General features: G+C 42.0%; 1 protein-coding gene across 1 annotated transcript in view; it reads left to right on the forward strand.

Moving 5' to 3' along the window:
- Positions 1-20,886, forward strand: part of COL24A1 (collagen type XXIV alpha 1 chain) — a 162,874-nt gene that overhangs the window by 57,284 nt on the left and 84,704 nt on the right. Inside the window, exons 5-12 of the mRNA XM_078603483.1 lie at positions 4,519-4,572; positions 8,212-8,265; positions 10,671-10,724; positions 11,973-12,017; positions 14,898-14,951; positions 15,317-15,361; positions 15,667-15,720; positions 18,143-18,187. Of these exons, the coding sequence (XP_078459609.1) occupies positions 4,519-4,572; positions 8,212-8,265; positions 10,671-10,724; positions 11,973-12,017; positions 14,898-14,951; positions 15,317-15,361; positions 15,667-15,720; positions 18,143-18,187 (405 nt within the window). The remainder of the gene's footprint in view (positions 1-4,518; positions 4,573-8,211; positions 8,266-10,670; positions 10,725-11,972; positions 12,018-14,897; positions 14,952-15,316; positions 15,362-15,666; positions 15,721-18,142; positions 18,188-20,886) is intronic.

Here is a 20,886-nt window from a genome sequence, read left to right on the forward strand (position 1 = left end):
TGAACTCAAAATGTTGCCATTGTGAGTTAAATCAGCTAACCAAAGTTCCACCCTGCCAGAAATATAAATGTTATATTTATTATACTGTATGAATGTATAATACTGTATAAATGTATTATACTGCATGAATATAAACATTTAGTAAATATATACATTCCAGAGACATAAAGCAGCCAGGTCGATTGGCGGCGAGTCTCTCTCCTCGTGCTCTTCGATTGCTACAACCTTTATAACTAATTCTAGATTTGAAGCTTTCGTGACTGCGAAAATCCATATTCTTGGGTTTTTTCGGTAAAGTCACGTAGGTAAAAAAAAATTAAAACTAAAAATAATTATTAATTTTGTTTTAATTTTTGTTTACATTTTTTACCTACGTGACTTTACCGAAAAAACCCAAGAATAACCTTTATAACTGTTCCTGTGAACTTCATTGTTTGTTTCCTACACCCATGTTGAGGCCTTCCAAACTGACTCTTTCCTCTCACCCACACTGCATTCAACCACCACGCTGCAGGTCACGACACTTTTCTTTCTGCCTCTTTCCTCGCACTGCTCCACTTTGGAATTCCCTCCAACTGTCTGTTATCCCGAGTGCTTACAATAACCTCGCTCAATGCAATGCGCACATTCTCTCTGGGATAGTATACTCTCAATCGTGCCGTTTGTTGCTGGCTGCTTGAAATGTTTGACCTTTAGGCCTGGGCTCAGTAATTGTAATAAAAAAATGTAACGGGGGGGAGGGGGGGGGTGGTAGTTTAGTGGTTGGTGCAACACGCTATAAACACGGTGACCTGAGTTTGATTCATGGCTCACATCAGCAGTGAGTGATATCTGAGCTGATAATTTTACATCCGCCTTCGCTGCGGGTCAATTAACCCCTATAACCAGTGTGGTGTTCACTGGTAGGCTTTCACCTAGCAGTGCATTGGACATGGGCTCTCAATTATTATTTAACACGAGCTACCTTGATAAATAGTTAATTCATTAAATTGTTAGGTATTGCACTAATTAATATTGTATTGTTTATTCGAACAAAAAAGGAAAGTGAAAGGCAAACAGTGCAGATAAAAAGCAAGGTAAAAAAAGTATGCAGGTGAGGTTGGAAACCCACGAGAGCATCTATGAAACTCACACAAAAAAAGAACAATACATATACTAAACAGATTGTTCAATCAATTAAACAAAGCATACTAATTACAATTAAACATGTTAAACTCAGTCTTAAAAAAAAAAACATGTTGGTTTTTGTATGCGTATGTGTGCGTGACAGTTCGGCTTAAAATCAATGCCCCTATTTAAACAAACTATAATTACCTCCTTCGAACATTTTATAGTGGATAGTCCATTTGTATCTTTGATCTGAGCCCCATACTATCTAGCTGGTTTTTAACATACGTTTCTTACGTACATATGCGACTCGGTAATTATTTCGTGTATTTGCTTTAATCATTCTGCCATAATTATGTTTTGTATACTTTCCACTTAATTGTGCACTGTAAGAGTCTGCACATTCTTTGATCTCTGCGAGTGCTCTGTTATTATAATGTACTGCATGTACAGTTTTTGTTGCAGTCAAAGTGCGTGCTAATTTAAGTTATTTGTTGCTGAGTGACACTCTAAAATGAACCTGGATTACCACCTTTATTCGTTTCGTTTCCCCACAAGGTTTCTAATTCACCACGTTAGCAAGTTCTCTCAGGGTACAGGAACAGTGCTGCCAACTGCTTAAAAGCAGACACTTGCCAAACAATCCTCAGCAGGGTTACTCGATTGAACTAGATGCAATACAATTTAGATTTACACAGTGTCTAAATGCAACCGCATCTCCAGGCGCTTCACAGGAAAATAAACAAACATTTGCGACATGCATATGAAAACAAATGGGGTCTTAAGTCTTGATTTGAACAAGGGCACAAGAGCCTCAACCGCACAAAGTTCAAGAGGAAGATGATTTTAGACAGCAGAAGAAGCTGGGAAGGAGCGACCTCCCATAGATAAACATTATATAGTCAGCGGACAATTTACCAAGTTTCGATTTAAAGCTTTCGTGACTGCAGGGATTCATCTTCTTGGTTCTTTCCCTTCTACGTGACTTTACCGAAAGAACCAAGAAGATGAATTTACCAAGTGTTAAAGATGGTAAACTGATCAAATAAAATAAAAATCCTAAATACACACAAGCAACCCTCTTATAACTCTATATCATGCCCTTATTCCAGAAAGTCACTAGATTTTGTCGCAAGTTGCTCTGGCAATGTTTGTTGCCAGGGAAGACCAGACATTCTCCAGATCTAGTGACAACATCTATTAAATTGGCGACTCTGCACAGGGACCGTTTGCAGAGAGAACAGAAAAATACGATATACTGTAAGCCACCTATGATAGTTTATCGATGGATATGTTCAGTTTTTATCGATAGCTTAGGGCCACCTAGGCTATGGATTATCACCATAATTCATTTCAAATTCATGTTATATATGGTAAGAAAAATATATTAATTAGAGGCATTGAAACCAAACATGGACTTACACATTTTATTTGTAAGTACAGTACTGTGCTATATATGCCCTACACCAGGTGGATGGCACCAGTGGAAGAGCTTCCGGTTTACTATCAAGAGGTTGTGACATAATATCCTGGTCAGAGATTAAGTCAGCCTCTTTTTTCTCCTAGGTCAATAAAATTAGGACCACTTTGGTGTTAAATCCATGGTGGATATCCGGTGGATATTCTGCCAAAGGAAAAATGAAATTTCTGCCATCTCCTCAAACCTGTGAACAGAATACGAATGTTACCTCATGATTAATTGAGCGGGAAACCACTTTGACTTTTTTGCTACAAGATACTTTGCGCCATTGCAGAGCGTTAACATATTATGTTTTAATATTATTTCTTGTTTAAAGTCAAAGGCGACAAAGCATTGCTCACGTTAACTCGGTGGCATTGTGTATGTTTATACCTCGCCAATAGTTTTCATTGCCCCCTTGTAGTTCTGCTTTTTATCGAAAGGCACTCTTTCTACAAGTGACGAGTTTGAGCAGAGTGTTACAGGCGTTCACCGTTCGTTTGACGCATCTACGATTGTATTTTCCTCGAAAACAATACCTTGTTTATAAGCAAAGGCTGATTTATTTTTAATTCTAAGATTCGCACAAACATTGAGCTGAAATTCATATAAAATGTTTAGGTCGAAGTGCATGTGTGAGTAAAATACAAATGTGTGTCGTACACCCTCTCCGCCTGACATGGCTAAATAAATAAAATTGTCACGTGAACAATTGCACCAGTTTTTTATTAGTTCAGCACACCGGTTATGTTCACATTACAACTTTATTCATTGGCTGTGTCAGGTTGAGAAAGGTGTACAACATACACTGGTATTTTATTCATAATAATCGTTTTTGGGTTAGATCGCGTTATTTATAAACGTGTCGTAACCCTCCACCACCCGACACGGCCAATCAGTAAAAAAGTGTCACGTTGACAAAAGACAAATAGTTCACTACTTTAGCCCACCGGTGTGTTGAAGAGTGAATCCACAACATTTACAATTTTTGAGTACGACGTTTCGCTGCTAATTACATCCAGCATCATCGGGCAATTTTCCAGAATTGTGAAGCCCTCGATTGCTCCCGGTCTTTTGTCAACGTGACACTTTTTTGCTGATTGGCCGTGTCGGGTGGTGGAGGGTTACGACACATTTATATATAACGCGATCTAAACCCAAAAACGTTTATTGTGAATATTATTGGTCGCGAAAGCCGACGTGTTGAACTGACTCGTATTTTACTCACGTGATGTGGCCCAAAATTAAATTACGAATCATATTCGTTGCGAAGTCCCGCGTGTTAAATCGTGCAGTGAGGCACGTGAATATACTCTACGTCATTTCTGGAGAACGGATGCGATTATCTTGATGTAGCAATATTTACCTCTTCTCGGTTCTTTCGGTAAAGTCACTTAGAAGGGAAATAATAAAATATAATAATAAAAATAAAACATTATTATTTCCCTTCTACGTGACTTTACCGAAAGAACCAAGAAGACGAATCCCTGCAGTCACGAAAGCTTTAAATAGAAATATTACCTCTTCCAATGGAAGCAGCAAACGAGAAAACCATATCTAGCTTGATTTTTTTCATGAAGAGATCCGAGCAGGACTTGCTGTATGTTTGGATATGATTGATTCCTAATGCATGGCTAAGATTGCAAACATATTTGAGAAAGGGCATGGCACATGGAGAGAGATTATAGGTGTTAAGGATTATTTTGTATCGATTATTATTCATATTATTAATGCGCTTGTTTATCTAGCAAAGACCTCACTGATATTCATGACCTTTTTGTTCAAGAGGGTCCTGCCAGTGCATTGTTACACGCATAGAGCTCAATCACCAAAATATCCTGCTTTCAAAAACTACTTCGTGGTGTCACTTGCGAGGTTTGAAGTTGATGTTACTTGTGAACAGTGTACAATCCTTGTTTCTTGTTTTAATCATTGGGCCTCTTGTTGTGCAGGGAATGCCAGGTCCGCATGGAAACCCCGGACTCCCTGGATTTCCTGGTTCCAGGGTAAGTGCCTATCACGCTGGAGGTGGCTCAAGGGTCAGGAGGTTACGGGACTGGGTCGGTCACCGCTGGGATCCTTGGTTCAAATCTAGGTTTCAGCCACTTTTGAATAAACTAGGCTCTCAAATTGTAGTGAGTTCATCAGCCACAGTATGCTCACCAATGAATCCGTTAAAACAAAACAAAAACATTCATCTTGATTTTAACTTAATCTGGAAAAACTCCAGCCTTTTAAAATTAAAATGTTTTTTTAACTGCCATGTCACAAACATTTCTGCAGAGCAAATCACGTGGGAAAAAGCACCCATGAGTGTGGACAAAAGCAGAGGTTACTCAAAGGGACCTCAGAAGCAGTTTTGTGATATCTCCTTCAACAGGCCATTCTGTAACACACGGGGTGTCGACTGCTCTGCAACAAATCCGAATAAATACTTCTCGTAACATGACGCTTATAGCTCAATTGGAATAAAATAGTGAAGAAAAAATATTAAACAGAGGCTGCTACCGTGCCGTTTGGCAGAGTGCTGCCGTAATTGGGAAAATGCAAACCACCCCCTATAAACAGACCTCAGCTCGAGGCTTTGAGCCAAATTTGATGCTGTGCTTGCCATACAGAATTTACGCTGTTGTCGTAATTTATCCCGACCCTACCAAGTGAAATACATTCGTGCTGATTTTATTTAAGTGGGGGGGGGGGTCATTCATTGCACTTTAAACAAAGAATGTAGCACAACATTTATACGAACCAAAAATGTAGACCTAGTGGAACATTTTTCTAAGAGACAGCTAGTGTTTGATTGGTTATTATTTTTATACACAGTTTTTTGGAAAAATGTACATTGAATTTATACATGTACAGTATATTGAACCACAAGGTGTAACTTCAGTTTTTTTTATTTGTTTGGGTGTTATATACGTGACTGCAGGGATTCATCTTCTTGGTTCTTTCGGTAAAGTCACGTAGAAGGAAAATAATAAAATAATACAAATAAAACATAATAAAATAATTATCACGACGTTTCGGCCACAACGCAAGCAGCCGTCTTCAGGTGGAGAACAGGTCTGTCAAGTAGACAGTCTGAATGGCATATCTGCATTTCCCATAAATATGCTAAATTCCTATTGATATGCAAATTATTTTGTCAAGGCGCTCTTCGCCCCTCCATCCCAGCATAAATAGTCGCTCCAAGTCTGGGGCGTGCCATTCAGATTCTGTCTACTTGACAGACTTGTTCTCCACCTGAAGACGGCTGCTTGCATTGTGGCCGAAATGTCGTGAGAATTATTTTATTATGTTTTATTTTTATTATTTTATTATTTTCCTTCTACGTGACTTTACCGAAAGAACCAAGAAGGAGCTTCAGTCTAATGCTTCATAAACGGCATCATTAGCCATCGCATTCGCTTCTCAATTTACAAAATCCACAAAGCATAATTGTAGACCACAATGATCCACCGCTCAAGGCTGCCCATGCGATAGTTGTCAACCCATGCTTCGCATTTCCACCCAGCGGACTCACAGCTTCTTGTAAAACACACACACACGCACAAATCCATTACTGCTTCATGTCGTCACAGCACCTGTTGGTGGCTAAAAAAGTGTTGCCGCCGCACCCCATCAGAAATAAACATTGGCACACGTTGGGACGGGTAATTTTAATGCTAGCCCTGATTGTATCTTAAACTTTCATGGCACTGTGAAGTCGTCGGTGATGAATAACCGGCCATGCGGAGACGCTTGACATCCCTTCTCCCACTCTTTGTTCACTGAAGCCGCCATTGATGCTCGACTTTCCACTGATGCAATACACCGTGGATACCCGCACGGACATGCGCATTTTTGGCGATGCTCTCCCCTCTGTGTACGGCAACTGGGATTTTTTGGTTCACTCCCAGGGAAATGAATGCGCATAAACTGCACCAGATTTGTGCAGGTGGTGGAGATTTTTTTCCCTTTTGCTAATTTTTTTTCTACATCCAACTGGAATGAGTTTGCTGTTTCCTGTCTCCGTCACCCCTAACTCAGCACAACTGACAGCCGGGGGGCCTCTTGCCAAGTATTTCCAGGAAGAAATATAGTGCATTCTCTCTAGGGCCACTGGCAAGAAAATGGGAGAGAGAATCAGGTGTGAATTAAGGGCTGCCGCTCAGCCACGGAGGCAGCTCACTCGCCTCCTCCCGGTGCAGCCCACGGTGGAGTTGAAACCTTACCCCGTAGCCCAGTGCCGAGTGGCATGGCATCACCCAGCACGCCTCCTCTGAGGGGGGATATTAATTTAAGCGTTAAGCCAGTCGCGCTGCCTGCTTGTCCACATTCAAGATCCCACTGACGTTTGTCTGCAGCACAAGGCCAGTGTTTGTATGCGTGTGCGCTGGTGTCGGCTATAAATCACACGCCATCTCCCTAAACTCTCACCCTGCCAAAAGAGTACGTGATTGATAAGGGCAACCCTTGTACTCGTATCCTGCCTCAATAAATCCCTAATGACAATCGAATCCCAATGTAAGCACCAACTCTCTGTAAGTAAAGTTTTGTTTGTCATTGACCTTGCAATTTGCAAAAAAAGAGCCATTGTGTGCCAGTGTTTTGGCCCAAATCCCACATTTGACTATTACTCTATGATTAAAATATGAAGAATTAGTCGCAGCCTTCCCCTGCATGTTTTCCAGGATCTGAGGACCCTTTTATTGAAACACAATCTGGCACGCTTGTCCTCATTGGCCACACTTTCACAAGTCAATCACGATGTGTGGATGATAGGATGAGGCATAAATTGCTTGTTGTGGGTTGACCGTACACGTCGCTCGGCATTGCAATGCGCAGAGGAGGAATTTGAGGACAATAGAAAACATTTTTTCACATTAAGATTCATCATCAAAGTCATTGCTACTTATCACAGTGGTTAGCATGGGCCCTTGTGCGAGGAGTGAAATAGGGCCCCCTGTCCAATTTACCTCCCTCTTTGTCGCCTGGCCCCAGGGCCACTCTGACCCATGGAGGCCCAGTGCACACTCAATATCTAAGCCACTGACTTCATTTCTGAGTTGCATTCTGTGATCATTGCTGAATGAGTCTAATTAATCAAAAAAACTCCATGATTATCCTAAAGGTACATATTTTCTGTGTTGCCTTCAATCATTGATGAAATTATGGTCAATACCTCATAAATATGTACTACTTTTGAGCGTTTATGCTACCTAATCTAGTGCTGTGTTTCTGTATGTGTATATACACGTATGCATAAACGCATACACACATACATATATATACACACTGCTTAGTAGCTTGTGTTATACTAAAACCTGGCTTTAACTCTCCCCGGCAGCTTTAGTATTGAATGTTACCACTGCAGCTCCACCAGCGACACCAGCACAACACACACGTGGTGCTCAGACTCAGGGACACATTTACTCACATACTCACCTTCTCACACGGCGCACTCATCAAGCAAAAGCATAAAAAATTGACTTTTTTTATGCTGTGCCTAACATGTGCCCTATGTTCAAATGACGTCGTCTCATCCACAGCTGTGCTACTGCTTCATGCTGCTGCTGGCGCTAATGTCCTCGCTTGCGCTCTGCCCCTACACCCCCCACCACCCTGTACATCCCACTCCCACCCTAACGCTCTCCAATGTCCAGGGGGAAAAGGGCGACCCTGGTTTTTCCCCCCCCATGCAGCTACCTGGGGAGAAGGTGAGTTGCGGGCAGGGTGCCGGCCCGTGTGTGCAGTTGCTTGCGCCGCGTGCGGTGGGAGATCTCGACCGGCGGGTCATTCCCACTTTGCCCCCATTTACACATCTCGTTAAAGTTTACATTCGTGGAGGTGGCTATGGGGGATGGTCGTTGACTGAGATCCTGGATTCGAATCCGGGTTTCAAGCCACCCTTGATTAAACAAACTGCGTTCTCGAGGGTTGATGGTCTGTCTCAGCCTGGTCACCAATGCCTGCACAAAATAAATGTCTGAGTTTGTTTGGTTTTTCACTTAATTTGCCAAATTTTGTAGTTGAGATCATGAAAAACGTTGGTACGATTGACATGCGACGGACACTCTTTGCAGGCAGCCTGTGCTCCTATAGTGGATAAAGAGGCCTCTTTAAGTAACTTCAGAACCATTTCTGTAAACCTGTTCTAATACTCAGGGTGGTGAACTGCTAGCTCCTACAGTTTCAAAATGACATGCTGCCCAGAGCTGAAATGGAATGTATTTGGGGAAAAAGGAAAAAACAATGGTGAAAAATGACATTTTTTAAAATAAATGTTCTGGTTAAGTGATTAACCCTGTGTTAAGATAACTGTTCTAGACAGTGCTTCATTTAGAGGGCATGTCTAACATTATTTAATCATGAATAATCAAGTTGTAATTTAAATGGTATGAATCAGAAAACATACATGGGGTTTTGTTTTATTCAATATGTTTTTAAACATCGCTGTAGAAACCTACGTGTGTTTTAAATTATGCACCACCGTGCAGCAATTTTTCCGTGTATTCTAGGGGCGGGAAGCTTGATGGCTCACAGGACAAACACCGGCCGTATTTTCCTGCCAGAGGCAATCGTGTGCCTCTTGAGGCTTCTCGTGGAAATCGCTGATGGACCCCCACATAGTTGTGTAATGTGCCGCTACCCCAGCAACTCGCTTAAATAGCAATTGCAGCATGTGGCCCTCACATAACAAATATAATGGGCCGCAGTGGAAGTAGTGTGCAGTATTAGCATGGGCGGAACATAGTTTACCACTATTATTATTTGAAACATCCGACCATGTCCGCACAGTGCTTGCCAAGCTGCATTGGCTTCCGGTCGCCAAACAAATACATTAGAAGGTCACACTTATCACACACAAAGCGGTTGCCACAAACGAACCACAATACCTCGCTGATCTTGTCAAGGAGCATAAACCATCATCACGCGAACTCCGGTGATCCTCGCAGCGGCATTTGGATAGCCGTCGAACAAAGAGAGTCACTGCATCGCCTTCTGGAATGCTCATCTGATATTAGGAAGCCACTGGAGCTATGCACTTTTAAATCTAGATTGAAAACTCATTTCTTTAGAGCTGCTTTTTGTGTTTTGTGTCGTTGTCCTTCTTCCGCACGTCCGATTAGCAAGGTTGGCTACGTGCAGTGCGGAAGAAGTTCAACATACATACATTATTAACACAAAACCATTCGTCAATGCATGACAGACACAACTAACTTACCAAACATATTCTTCGTCATGTTTGCATAGAGCAGTAGTGCAATACTCAGCACACTTTGCTATGAAGCTGGAAATATTAGTGTTATGATCCCTTAACCATGACTAAAACCATTGACAAATAACTCTGTTGCGATAACTTTTTTTGTAGTTTATACCTTTGCTTTTATACATTTTCTTGATTTGTCTATTAATTTTTTATTTTCTGAGGTTTTCATTTATTTAATAATTGTTATAAATATGATTGAGCACTGAGTGTGATTATGCATGCAGTTATTGTACAGCATTGTGAGATGCAATAAGCATGCATGATGATACATAAAACTGAAATTACCATAAAATTGGAATTTGAACCAGCTCACGGCCTCCACCGTCACCATCCCACACTGACCACATTAGTGAGGTCAAACTTATCCCATAATCGACACAGGGTTGGGTGATTTGGGGGGGGGGGGCTCATCCAGCAGTGGATTAACAATGGCTGCAAATAAATAATATAAAAAGGGCACGCACTTAATATCTCACCTAACCCATCGTTCATATTTTTAGGTTTTTTCGGTAAAGTCACGTGGGTAAAAAATTACAATTAATAAAAGTAAAATAAAAATAAAATAAAAATCACGACGTTTCGGAGGCAACACAAGCTTCCGTCTTCCGGTAGAACCGTCACAGCACAATAGCTGTATCGTTCATAATTGTGCGTGCCATCGTGCATTTAGGGTGGATTGTAGACATTGGTAACTGCTTCGCTGTTCGTGCAGTCAAATCAGTGAAACTTATTTGGGGCAAGTCGACTGTGTGCCTGGCACATCTCAATGAAGCCGTTGATTACAGTTTCGGTTTAACACTTTTGTTTGGTGATTTGCATTTGTAAACTGCTTTCCTCCTAATTTTCTGACAGGGTGACTCTGGCTCAATCGGTCCACCTGGGTTGCATGGGCCGCTAGGTTCAAAGGTAAAGTGAACACACCTAAAAGCGAAATACAGCAAACAATAATACAGTACTGTTAGTGTTTTTGTAAACAGCAGCACAATGTATTGTATGCTGTAATACCTCTTGGCAGACTAAGAAAAATAACCAAGAAATCATAGATACGCTTAAACATTCAAATATGAAGAGAGGTGGACATTAAACAGTTCCTGATACTCGTGGTGTTCACCAGCAATGGCTGTTGGCAAATATGCCAAATCCATGCTCTATAAGTGTATGCGATTAACTTGAGATATTACAAAAATGGACAGGGCTATTTTGGTAGCTTTTCGCGAATAATTCTTCGGCACCGTGCCTAGCGTTGAGCCTTCGCATGTTTTATCGCGCTTGTCAAGTCCGATTTGGGCCATTTCTCAGCAGACTGCGCGCAGCGCGCACTGCCTCTCTGCCAGATCTCGAGGCCAAACATTTAACTGCGAGTTTTGGATGCAGCGCTTCAGTTCGACTCAGGTGGTGACAGATGCGAAAGCGTCAGCGCCCCGGAAAAAAAACCCGCATGGCCTAAATTTACGGCGCATGCAGAAGTACAAAAAGCATCTCCAAGTTTGGAGGGAGAGGGGGTGGGGGGGGCGCAGGGGGGCAGCACAGAAATATGATGATGATGATGCTCGAGGATGGAGTGGGGAACCCTGCCACGATCACTTGAGTTATCTCGCTAAGCGGGGAGTCGTGTGGCTGCCACTTTGCCTGGCAGACGAAACTTGACTCTGGCCAGCTGCCAAGCACGCAGACAACTTTAGGAACGTACGGACGGACAGCACGGACGACAGCTTAGAGCACATGGGCAGCTTAGTTCTTCGCCCTCTCGTGCGTGGGGGGTGGATCTGCCCCAAAAACATTATTGCATCATGCGTGGGCTGCTGAGGTAGTACAATAACATGTTAAGGAAATGCAACTATAGCAATACTTTTATTGGAAAAAGTTATTGCACTTTAAATGAGTATTGTGGAAACATTTATGAGCCCTGGGCTTTTTGCTATAATGTGTAACAATTCTAGTGATGTTTTTTACTCATATGTTTTAATTTAACACAATATTAATACAATTTATTTATCCACAAAAGCTTCAACTTATTTTTTTTACATTTTCTGAACCTTAAACTTCATCCAGTGCATGTATGTTCACCAGAATTTATTTTTGTCAGCGTTTTATACTGCTTTTTGGAATAATGAATTATAGTGTTGTGGCTTATTTTGTACCTTTTGTTAACAGGGTTCCAAGGGTTACCAGGGACAGATGGGACACCCAGGGGAGCCGGTGGGTCCAGTCACATGCACCGAGCTTCTTCACTCACACTTGTGTGCAATAGGGCCAGCCCCAATGCTGAACGATGCACCACGTTCCAGTGATGGGATTTAGCGTTGTTTGTAAACTCATTATGTGCACGGACAAGTCAAGAATGAAAAGAACAAGGATTTGCAATGTTAGGTAACTCAATGCATGTCACAATCTAACTTAAACTCTTAATATATACATTTGTATATACATATTCACAAATGCAAATCTAAATATATGCGTGCAGGTGCTAATTATGAAAGTGTTATGGTTTTACATGTGCTAAGTTACAAACTCATAAATGCTTTTGTTATCAAATTTCAATGGATCTGACACCTTTTTAATGAAAAAGGCTAGCCAATAATAAGCAAGCAGCATTAAATATGAACTGAAATATTATGCATTTAAGAGTGCCATTGGTCATCCAGGTATATGTGAGTGCGTCTTTCATTTCTGGCCATTAAACTGTCAGTCAATTGATCCAAGGTGCCCTTTTTAAACGGCAAAACCATTTCGGTTAACACTGGGCAGCTCAACCGTGCCTGTTCGTAAGACTCAGAGGTGTACCGTGTTTTGAGAACACCTGAAAATTTTGGTTGCAGAATGTAACCGCTCTCATGTTTTAGGAGGAAAATGAAACAACCCTTAGCGTGATATATAGCTCGAGCTTACACCCTTCAGCATAGGGACTGACGGACGCAGAACACCGCCAATTCCCACTGCCCTACCCCCAGAGACCCGGGCTCTTGTAAGGCCACGCAGATTTCTGCGTAGATCAGCGACGCGGCACTTCCGCGCGTGTGCTGGCCCTGTTTTTCTTGGCGTGCTGCGCACTCCTTTGGTTGGAAAAAAAAACACAGGAATTTTAATTGGAGGGGGGCCACTCGCACGTTTGGGATGCCCCTTGCCGGCACAGACGCGCGAAAGCCGGGGCGCTTGGTGGCGCAGACGCCCACATCAGTCTCGGCTTTCGTCTTTTCCCAATGGGGTTTGGACTTGGAGCCAGAGCAGAGGAAGAGTGTCCGTACCTTGGACCTAATTTCCCTGTATCTCCGCTTTTTATTCCTGTAATCCACAGAAACCCAGCTGGGTAGTTCAAGGGAAGCCTCATTAGACAACTAAGTACAAGGATCAAGTCCTTATATCGATCCCACTGTTTGCTATGTTATGGACAAGGTTTTAGATGGGTTATTGCTGGCTGTTTTGAAAGTTGCTTGTTTTGTCATTTCCTTATTACACAATGAATGCCGCTCTAAAGGCAAATTAAACATTCACAAACATGGCCAATGACGTCAAGTTAATTATGTATGAATTATTCATGGCTTCCTTGATGATTGCATATTCAAACGTTATGTAATTGATAAATAAAGTACGTAAATATTTTTAATATTTGCACAAGAAAAAATTACATGCTCTCGCCTTCCTTTGTTTAACACATTTTTGGTGAATAAAAATTTAAATTACAAAAATCACTTCAAACTATTGAGAAGTAGCTTTGTCCACGTCAAAATGTTTTTATATTTTTAGGCTGTAAGGTTTATCTTCAGTGAAGATTACACAAATTTCTTTGAAGTCAGGAGAGCCATAAAACAATTTTGTACATTTTTTTCCTCACACTCGCAAACCCACTTTGTCCGGTGGCGTGTTCGTCCAGACTGACGTCCACCCGCGCTCACTTTGTAACCCAGACGTCATATCAGGCTTATACCCATGGCATGCAGCAGCATAACCTTTTCCCCTCACAGGGCATGCGCTGCAGGTTATTGCCACCACCAAGTCATAAATACACAACAGCAATTCCCGTGTTTCGGAAACACATTGAGCTGCCCCCCAACGACATTTAACCCTGACCCGTTCGGGAGACAAAACACTCATGAAGCCGAAGGGGGGAAAAAACACATGGAATGTAGAAGGGAAGTAATACAATAATAAAAATAAAACATAATAAAATAATATAATAATATAATAATATAATAATATAATTTTTTATTTTATTTTATTACTTCCCTTCTACGTGACTTTACCGAAAGAACCAAGAAGATGAATCCCTGCAGTCACAAAAGCTTTACATCGAAACACATGGAATGCTTTATAGATGGATAATAATTACTATAATAATTAATTTAATAATGTGAGACGGATCTTTGTAGTAATTATTCCACTGGGATATTGACTGTTAGTGCTGGCCATATTCCTTTCTGGATGGGTGGAGTGATGCTATCTGGCCCTGTTAAACGATTCTCTGGTTAATTGCTTGTTTGGCTTTGTTGACTGGTCGGCCCACAGACAAACTGCAATGGCCGTGGCTGACTGGAATGTCACGTTAACAGAATAACTCGGATGCAAAATACAATCCTCAAGGAATTCATAGAAAGTTTCACTACCCAATTCACATTAGCTTCTGTCTATAATCAAATGTGTTACAGTTTGTACTGAAAATGCCACAAATGGCCAGTTCGAATAGCCGGTAATTATCCTTATACGTTTTTAATTGTAGACTTACTTTTATTTAAGTGCTGTTTTTTGCTCAAAATAGAGTTGCTGCAGTGCTTATTTTTTTTCCAACATGAGGTTTTTATGGGTCACCAATTTTGTGGTGTTAAATACAGGTCAGGTCCACAGATTGCAGGTCAGTGCCGTTTAGTAGTGCCGGAATCAGAAACACGTGTTTTTGATAGCGACGCAAGTTCTTACATATTGCTCGTGATGGACTGCATTTGTAACATTGACGTTGGCTTGAAGTTCGATAAGTTTACTTGACAGCTTCGATGATTGAAGAGATCCAGCACCGGATGTGACATTTTAAGCCGTTATTGCCACCATGTGACCTTGTAACTTGTATCTTGTCTTTCCTGCCCACAGGGCTCACCGGGGTTGGAGGGCAACCCAGGGGTCAAAGGTTACCCTGGCAGGCAGGTGCAGTAACGGTAGATCAGTGACACATGGAATGTTCTGAATTGCTCTGCATACAAGTCCTGTGCTTAAATATATATATGTATTTTTTAATCAGAAGACATTCTGTTGAGTGACAAATGTGTACAGGCTTCAAACTTCAAAGTGTACAATCTAGAAAGGTGTTGATGGTGGTAATTGTTCATCACACGTGAAATAAAAAGCACATCTTGTAAACGGTTAGGTAAAGTGTATGTTTTATAAGCATCACTGTGAATGTTTTTTTGATGGTAGCTGAGATTTTAAATCAAATGTGTCTGTCCATGTCAGTTATTTCATCAGAACTAACGTGAGCTTTGGCTTTCATTTGTTCCTTTTGCTTTCACCAGGGATTACCTGGTCCCATTGGGAAACCTGGTCCAAAAGGAATTCGGGTAACACAGAAGTTTTTAAACATTACTATTCTCACCAGCAATAGCAAACAATGCCCGATGTTTAATGTTTTTTGTGCAAAATGCATATTTGCTTAAAAATTTCTGTAACACTCAGAATGTAAACTTGCATTGTAAGTAAGCGTTGATTATGTGGAAAGTGCTGCAGTGGATTTTGCCATATCAAATGCTCGACAGCCTCATAATGCACACCAGATATTGCTCGCATTAGAGACAGAAGGAAAAATAGAAAGAGAAACACGCTACACATGGTTGATATTTTTGAACAATTACTTTTGTCCACCCAGGGTTTCATCGGCCCGGCGGGGATAGTGGGAGCGCAAGGAGCTGAAGGACCTCGGGTGCATTTCCTTTTTGAATTCCACTTTTATAAAATACAGTACTGCATTGCTTCATCCTATGTGTGTGCGTGTGTGTGCACGTGTGTGGAGCGGTAGTGTAGCAGTTTGTGCGCAGCACTATGAGTTCGATTCCTGCTCATGGCCAACACCAGTGACGATTGTCTGAACCGGTCATGGGCCTCCCCTAGGTCGACTCAGCCTAAAAATTAGTACCTGGTACAGCGTGTAAACATCGCCGCTAGGGAGATGAAGGTGGCCGGGCATGCTACTGGCCACCCACCCCTTTGTGTGCCGTGCCGGCCTTCATCGGTGCTTGCTAACAGCAATTGCCCCAACAGTCTGTGAAGGCTATACGGGGATCTTTGTATTTGTGGAGAGGAGAAGGAGATGGCATGAGGTACTGCCCCATTGCTACCTCTAGCCCAAATACTAGCCACTTGTGCTGTAAAATGAGATGGTTAACAGCAGCAGCTACCTCAACATTATATTTTAATATGGTAAAACATGTTTCAGTCAGCAGTCTCCCATTGCTGTTAATGCGTTGTGTGTCTGTGCCCACGTGCGCATGTGTGTGTGTGTGTATACAATCGTTTGTACATCTGCAGATATTTAATTTTTGGTACAAAAAAATCATTTGATGGGGTTTTTCCTTGATCCTTCTGCCTCGCTCTGAGATGGTGATGGATGAGGCTTTGTGCATTTTATTCTTTGCTGCTGCTGCAAATAAAGCAGATGCGAGCACCCATCATTAGCAGAGCCCCCAGAGCTGGCTACAGCAGGTGGCTTTACAGTCCATGCCAAAACATCTGTTCAATTAATGCTCACTCTAAAACCAATGATTAAACTCGTACCATCACTCGAATTTAAATACGACCCAAAAAATTTTAAATTAACCAGCGCAACATTTATCTTATTGGACGTTTACTATCGTTTATAAGAAACGTCACGCCTCCTGGCTTTGCCATTCCTAATCTAAAACAGTAGTGGAAAACCATCGACCACATCAGAACATCAATCGGCCGTTGCCCACATCTCCTTCATGAATGGAAAATTTAAGACGAGCCACAGTAGCGCGATTTTGGCCATGCCGTCCAAACTATTGACCTTGTAGTAAACCATTGTAGCCCGTGCTGTTTCAGTGGAGGAGGAACGGCAAATTACACAAAATCTCCCCTCAAGCCCTCCCGAGGCTAGCAGACATCAATATTGGCATTAATCTCCTGAGCATATTGGTGCCATACGCAAGGGTTGACTAGAATAAGAAACGTGTCTTTAACCAGCCTGTTTCAGCTGGAGAAAAAAATGGCCACAAGTCTCAGTATGAAGGTTTGTAGACGGGATATTCCTGCGATATTCCCTTACACCAGCAATTTGTAGAAACCCAAGTTCCTTTCAGTGTTTACCTAATGTTCTCAGCTTCTTCCCAAATTAATTTTGGCCAGTCGTAGCGGGGAGGCCTTTGCTCGAACTGCAGACCACCATGGTAAAGACCTTATTTGACCTCTCTCTCACATGACTCCTTTGTCAAACTCTATGAGAAAAAAAAATTGGTATGATTGAAAAAAAAACCCCCATTCACCACAAACTGCAATGAATAGCAACCTCATTTTCCTCCATTAGCAAAAAACTGGCTCCGACAAGTGATTAAAGGGGTTCCCTTTTGAAGGACCTCTCCCCCCCCTCCCTCGCCGTTATCCATTTACGTGAACAATACCGCTCGATTTAATATAGAGATTGGATTTCTGGAAGAGCGCCTCTCTTTGCAAAGGAGCTTGGGGTCAGCCTGCACACAGTTGGCACGTTTGCAGCAAGGGGGTGCGAAATAAGCCATTGAAGCGTACCTATGGTTAAGTTGAATAAATGCACGTGCTTTTAATGCCAGTTCTCCTGATTTTCTTTCTTCATAACTGCAGCGTTTGGTAAAACAAAGAAACAAATTTACGTGTAAGAAAATACAAAAAAAATTGTAGGTCACAAAAAGTATCCTAACACAGGTGTGTGGCGAGTTTCCTTCCCTCACTGGGGATAGTTTTTTTGTTAATTCCTGTAAACCTACTCATTTACCTCTTTCAATTTACAAGCCGCTTGGCTCCTGAAATAAGTAATCGCGTCGCCCACCTGAAATTGAGTGTTTCCTTGTTGAGTCATTGAAAACCCAAGATATCCCGTGGTGCTATGTAGCCTGACATTCATCACACTCTCGCCAGTGAACTTGCCACATTTCCTTGAGCTCCCTATAAGTTTCTTGAGGTTGTAAGTGGATGCCTCGTAATTGCCTGCGCGTGTTTCTGCGTGTGTGTGTGTGTGTGCGTGTGTGTGTGCATGTGTGTGTGTGCGTGTGTGTGTGCGTGTGTGTGTGCGTGTGCGCGTGTTTCTGCATGTGCGTGTGTGTGTGTGTGTGCTTGCGCTGTGTTTTGAATAGGGTGTACCTGGCGCACCAGGAAAGAGAGGCACAATGGGACGACCGGTAGGCTCTTGACACACTTTTTTTGTCTCCTTAGACACTCCTGAATTATAACCTGTGGAGGGGAGGGGGGGTTCTCTCTCATTGATATCTGTATTCATGGAGCGTAAACCAGAACGTGTCCGCCAATTGAGATGCCCCATCATGCTTGTGGATCCAACAAAGGCACAGCGTGGGAGAACGTGCTGACAGCCGAGTCAACAGTCTGCTCGATCACGTTTAAATTCGTGCACTGGAAGGGGTTTTCTTTACACCTGAACGCTCATTATAATGACGTGCTTACAAATTTCATTTGTTTTTACAGTGGTGTCAATCGGAACGTGGGGTCTTTGTTTCGCTTTGAGTTTAAGCCATCAATCTGCTGCATGTATATGCATCTGCCAGTGTTGTTGATAACGATTATAAGAGTGGTGCTATGTCCATGTACAGGCCCTTGTTAATCCGCTGCTGGATTAGGGTCTTTCCACGCACATGCAGGCCATGTGAGTTATTTAAACATAAAACAACTTAGGTTTGTAATGTGCCCGCAACATAACACACATCTCAGACAGCGCACCACAAGGTCGGTCTGAGTCGGTGAAGTCGGGGAGCCATAGGCGTGGGAACATAAAAGTACAGAACAATGGATTTTGCTGCACTCCACTGCTACCCACCACATTTCCCCATAGCCGAAATCAATCTGCTGTACATAGTGGTTAAGTATCCAAGCACTCACCAGGCCCAACAATTTTTTAGCCTCTGAGATATGATGAGATCAGGTATATTCTGGGTGATTTCGATTTTATTTTCAGCACAAAGGCATCTATCTTCTTGGTTCTTTCGGTAAAGTCGGAAAGACAGCGTCTGAAGGACGCTGTCTTTCCGACAGACCTGGTCTTCACCTGAGGACGGCTGCTTGCGTTGTGGCCGAAACATCGTGAGAATTGTATTTTATTATGTTTTATTTCTATTCTTTTATTATTTCCCTTCTATGTGACTTCACCGAAAGAACGAGGAAGATGAATCCCTGCAGTCACGAAAGCTTTAAATCGAAACAGAGGCATCTAGTCATCATCATCATAATCATCATCGTCAGCTCTGTCATTAAAGTCGGTTTAATGGCATTGACAAAGCCAATGACGAAGAGTAGCGACGAGAACCCCGCCGCGTCTGCTGCTCGAAGAGGCAGAGCTGCGTCTCTGTGTGGCACCGCTGTGCAACGCGGGTTGCTGCATTCCTACTTGGGTGGCATGGGTGGGTGGACATCGCAGAGAGAAGTAGCACCGCGTGTGCGTCTCAGGCTTTTGAGGCTCCACGTTTCGCGAAGCCATTCTAACCGTGACGTCAGAATCAGATTCTTTATTTAGACTGGAGGAATCCGATGAGCTATTAAGCTCTTTTTCACAGATGTCCAGTAGGAGCTGATCAGAAAGTTACAACAACAAACGAAACAAACACACGATAGGAGTGCAAAGTTTAGGAGAGGTAAGGAGATTACTAAAAAGAATAAAACTAAACTTTTTTCTATTGCAACAGGTAAAGCCCACTGAGCTATTAGCTTATTTTTCATAAGCGACCTGGCCACAAATGATAGCTCAACAAAGTGTCTTATCACGTTCAAATGTATAGCAGCCAAAGCCTTTACTCGATTTTATTAACAAGTTAAGGCTCGCTTTGAAAATGTAAACATACGATTTTAATCATTCTAAAAATCTGCACGAAATAGTGTACACAGCAGTGTGTTTTAATGTGTCGATCCTCATAGTTTTTCGTGGTTGTTCTCATTATCGTTATTGCAGTGCAGTTATATTTTGCCCGACGTTATTTTCGTGCAACAATAAAAAATATATAAACAAGTGGCCTTTCCAAAAATAGCGTCTTGTACGTCAGCGTGTTCACTTGACACCGGTGGACGCCTGCGTCAGCTGCAATTTGTAAAAATATCGATCGCGAGTGGCCAGCAAAGCAGGTTTAAATTGGGTTCCTTGACATCTGTTGAGCCGAGCCTCCATTTGGAGACGGGGCTATTTTGTGCCCACGTTTCTCACCAATGTAAATAGCGACGACACATTTTCAAATTGCACACTCAAAAGTTCAACACTCGCGCTGTATACCTTTAAAAAAAAGCTAAAATATTCACTTAAGTTTAACGTGTACATATGCCCTGATAGGAATATTTTGTACGGAAAGAAAATGTGTGCCGCCTCTAGATTAAAAAAATGTGTGTACATAGGTGCATTCTCATCGATGTACAGCTGCCTGAACAACAACCACCACATGAACAATAATGTGTCTCACAGCCTCTTACATACATTTTCCGTAGACGCACCGTGCATTAACAGCTACTGCACCTAAGGATTTTACTTCTCTATGCGGCCAATATTTTACATCTTACTTTCGGTAAGGTAGCCTGAGTTTAACTTATTTATGGAGACTCCAATTCAACAGAAAATCAATCGCGGTTCAGCTGAAATGAACAATGATATTTGGGTCACAGTATTAGACATCTAATGATACATTTATTCATCAGTAAAAATCGATTCTTACTCTCACAATATATGCAATGAATATTACATGTAAAAATAAGAAGAATATGATGTACCCTATAGATATGTAAAAATACAGTTGTTTCCGTTCATATATGCCACGTGTAATAGGTTCAGCTAAACTCTTCAGCCACTAGAGACACCCCGTTAACCACAATAGAAAAAAAAGTTTGATCC

Source organism: Lampetra planeri, chromosome 20, assembly GCF_965212315.1.
Source record: "Lampetra planeri chromosome 20, kcLamPlan1.2.h2, whole genome shotgun sequence".
NCBI classification, from domain to species: domain Eukaryota; kingdom Metazoa; phylum Chordata; class Hyperoartia; order Petromyzontiformes; family Petromyzontidae; genus Lampetra; species Lampetra planeri.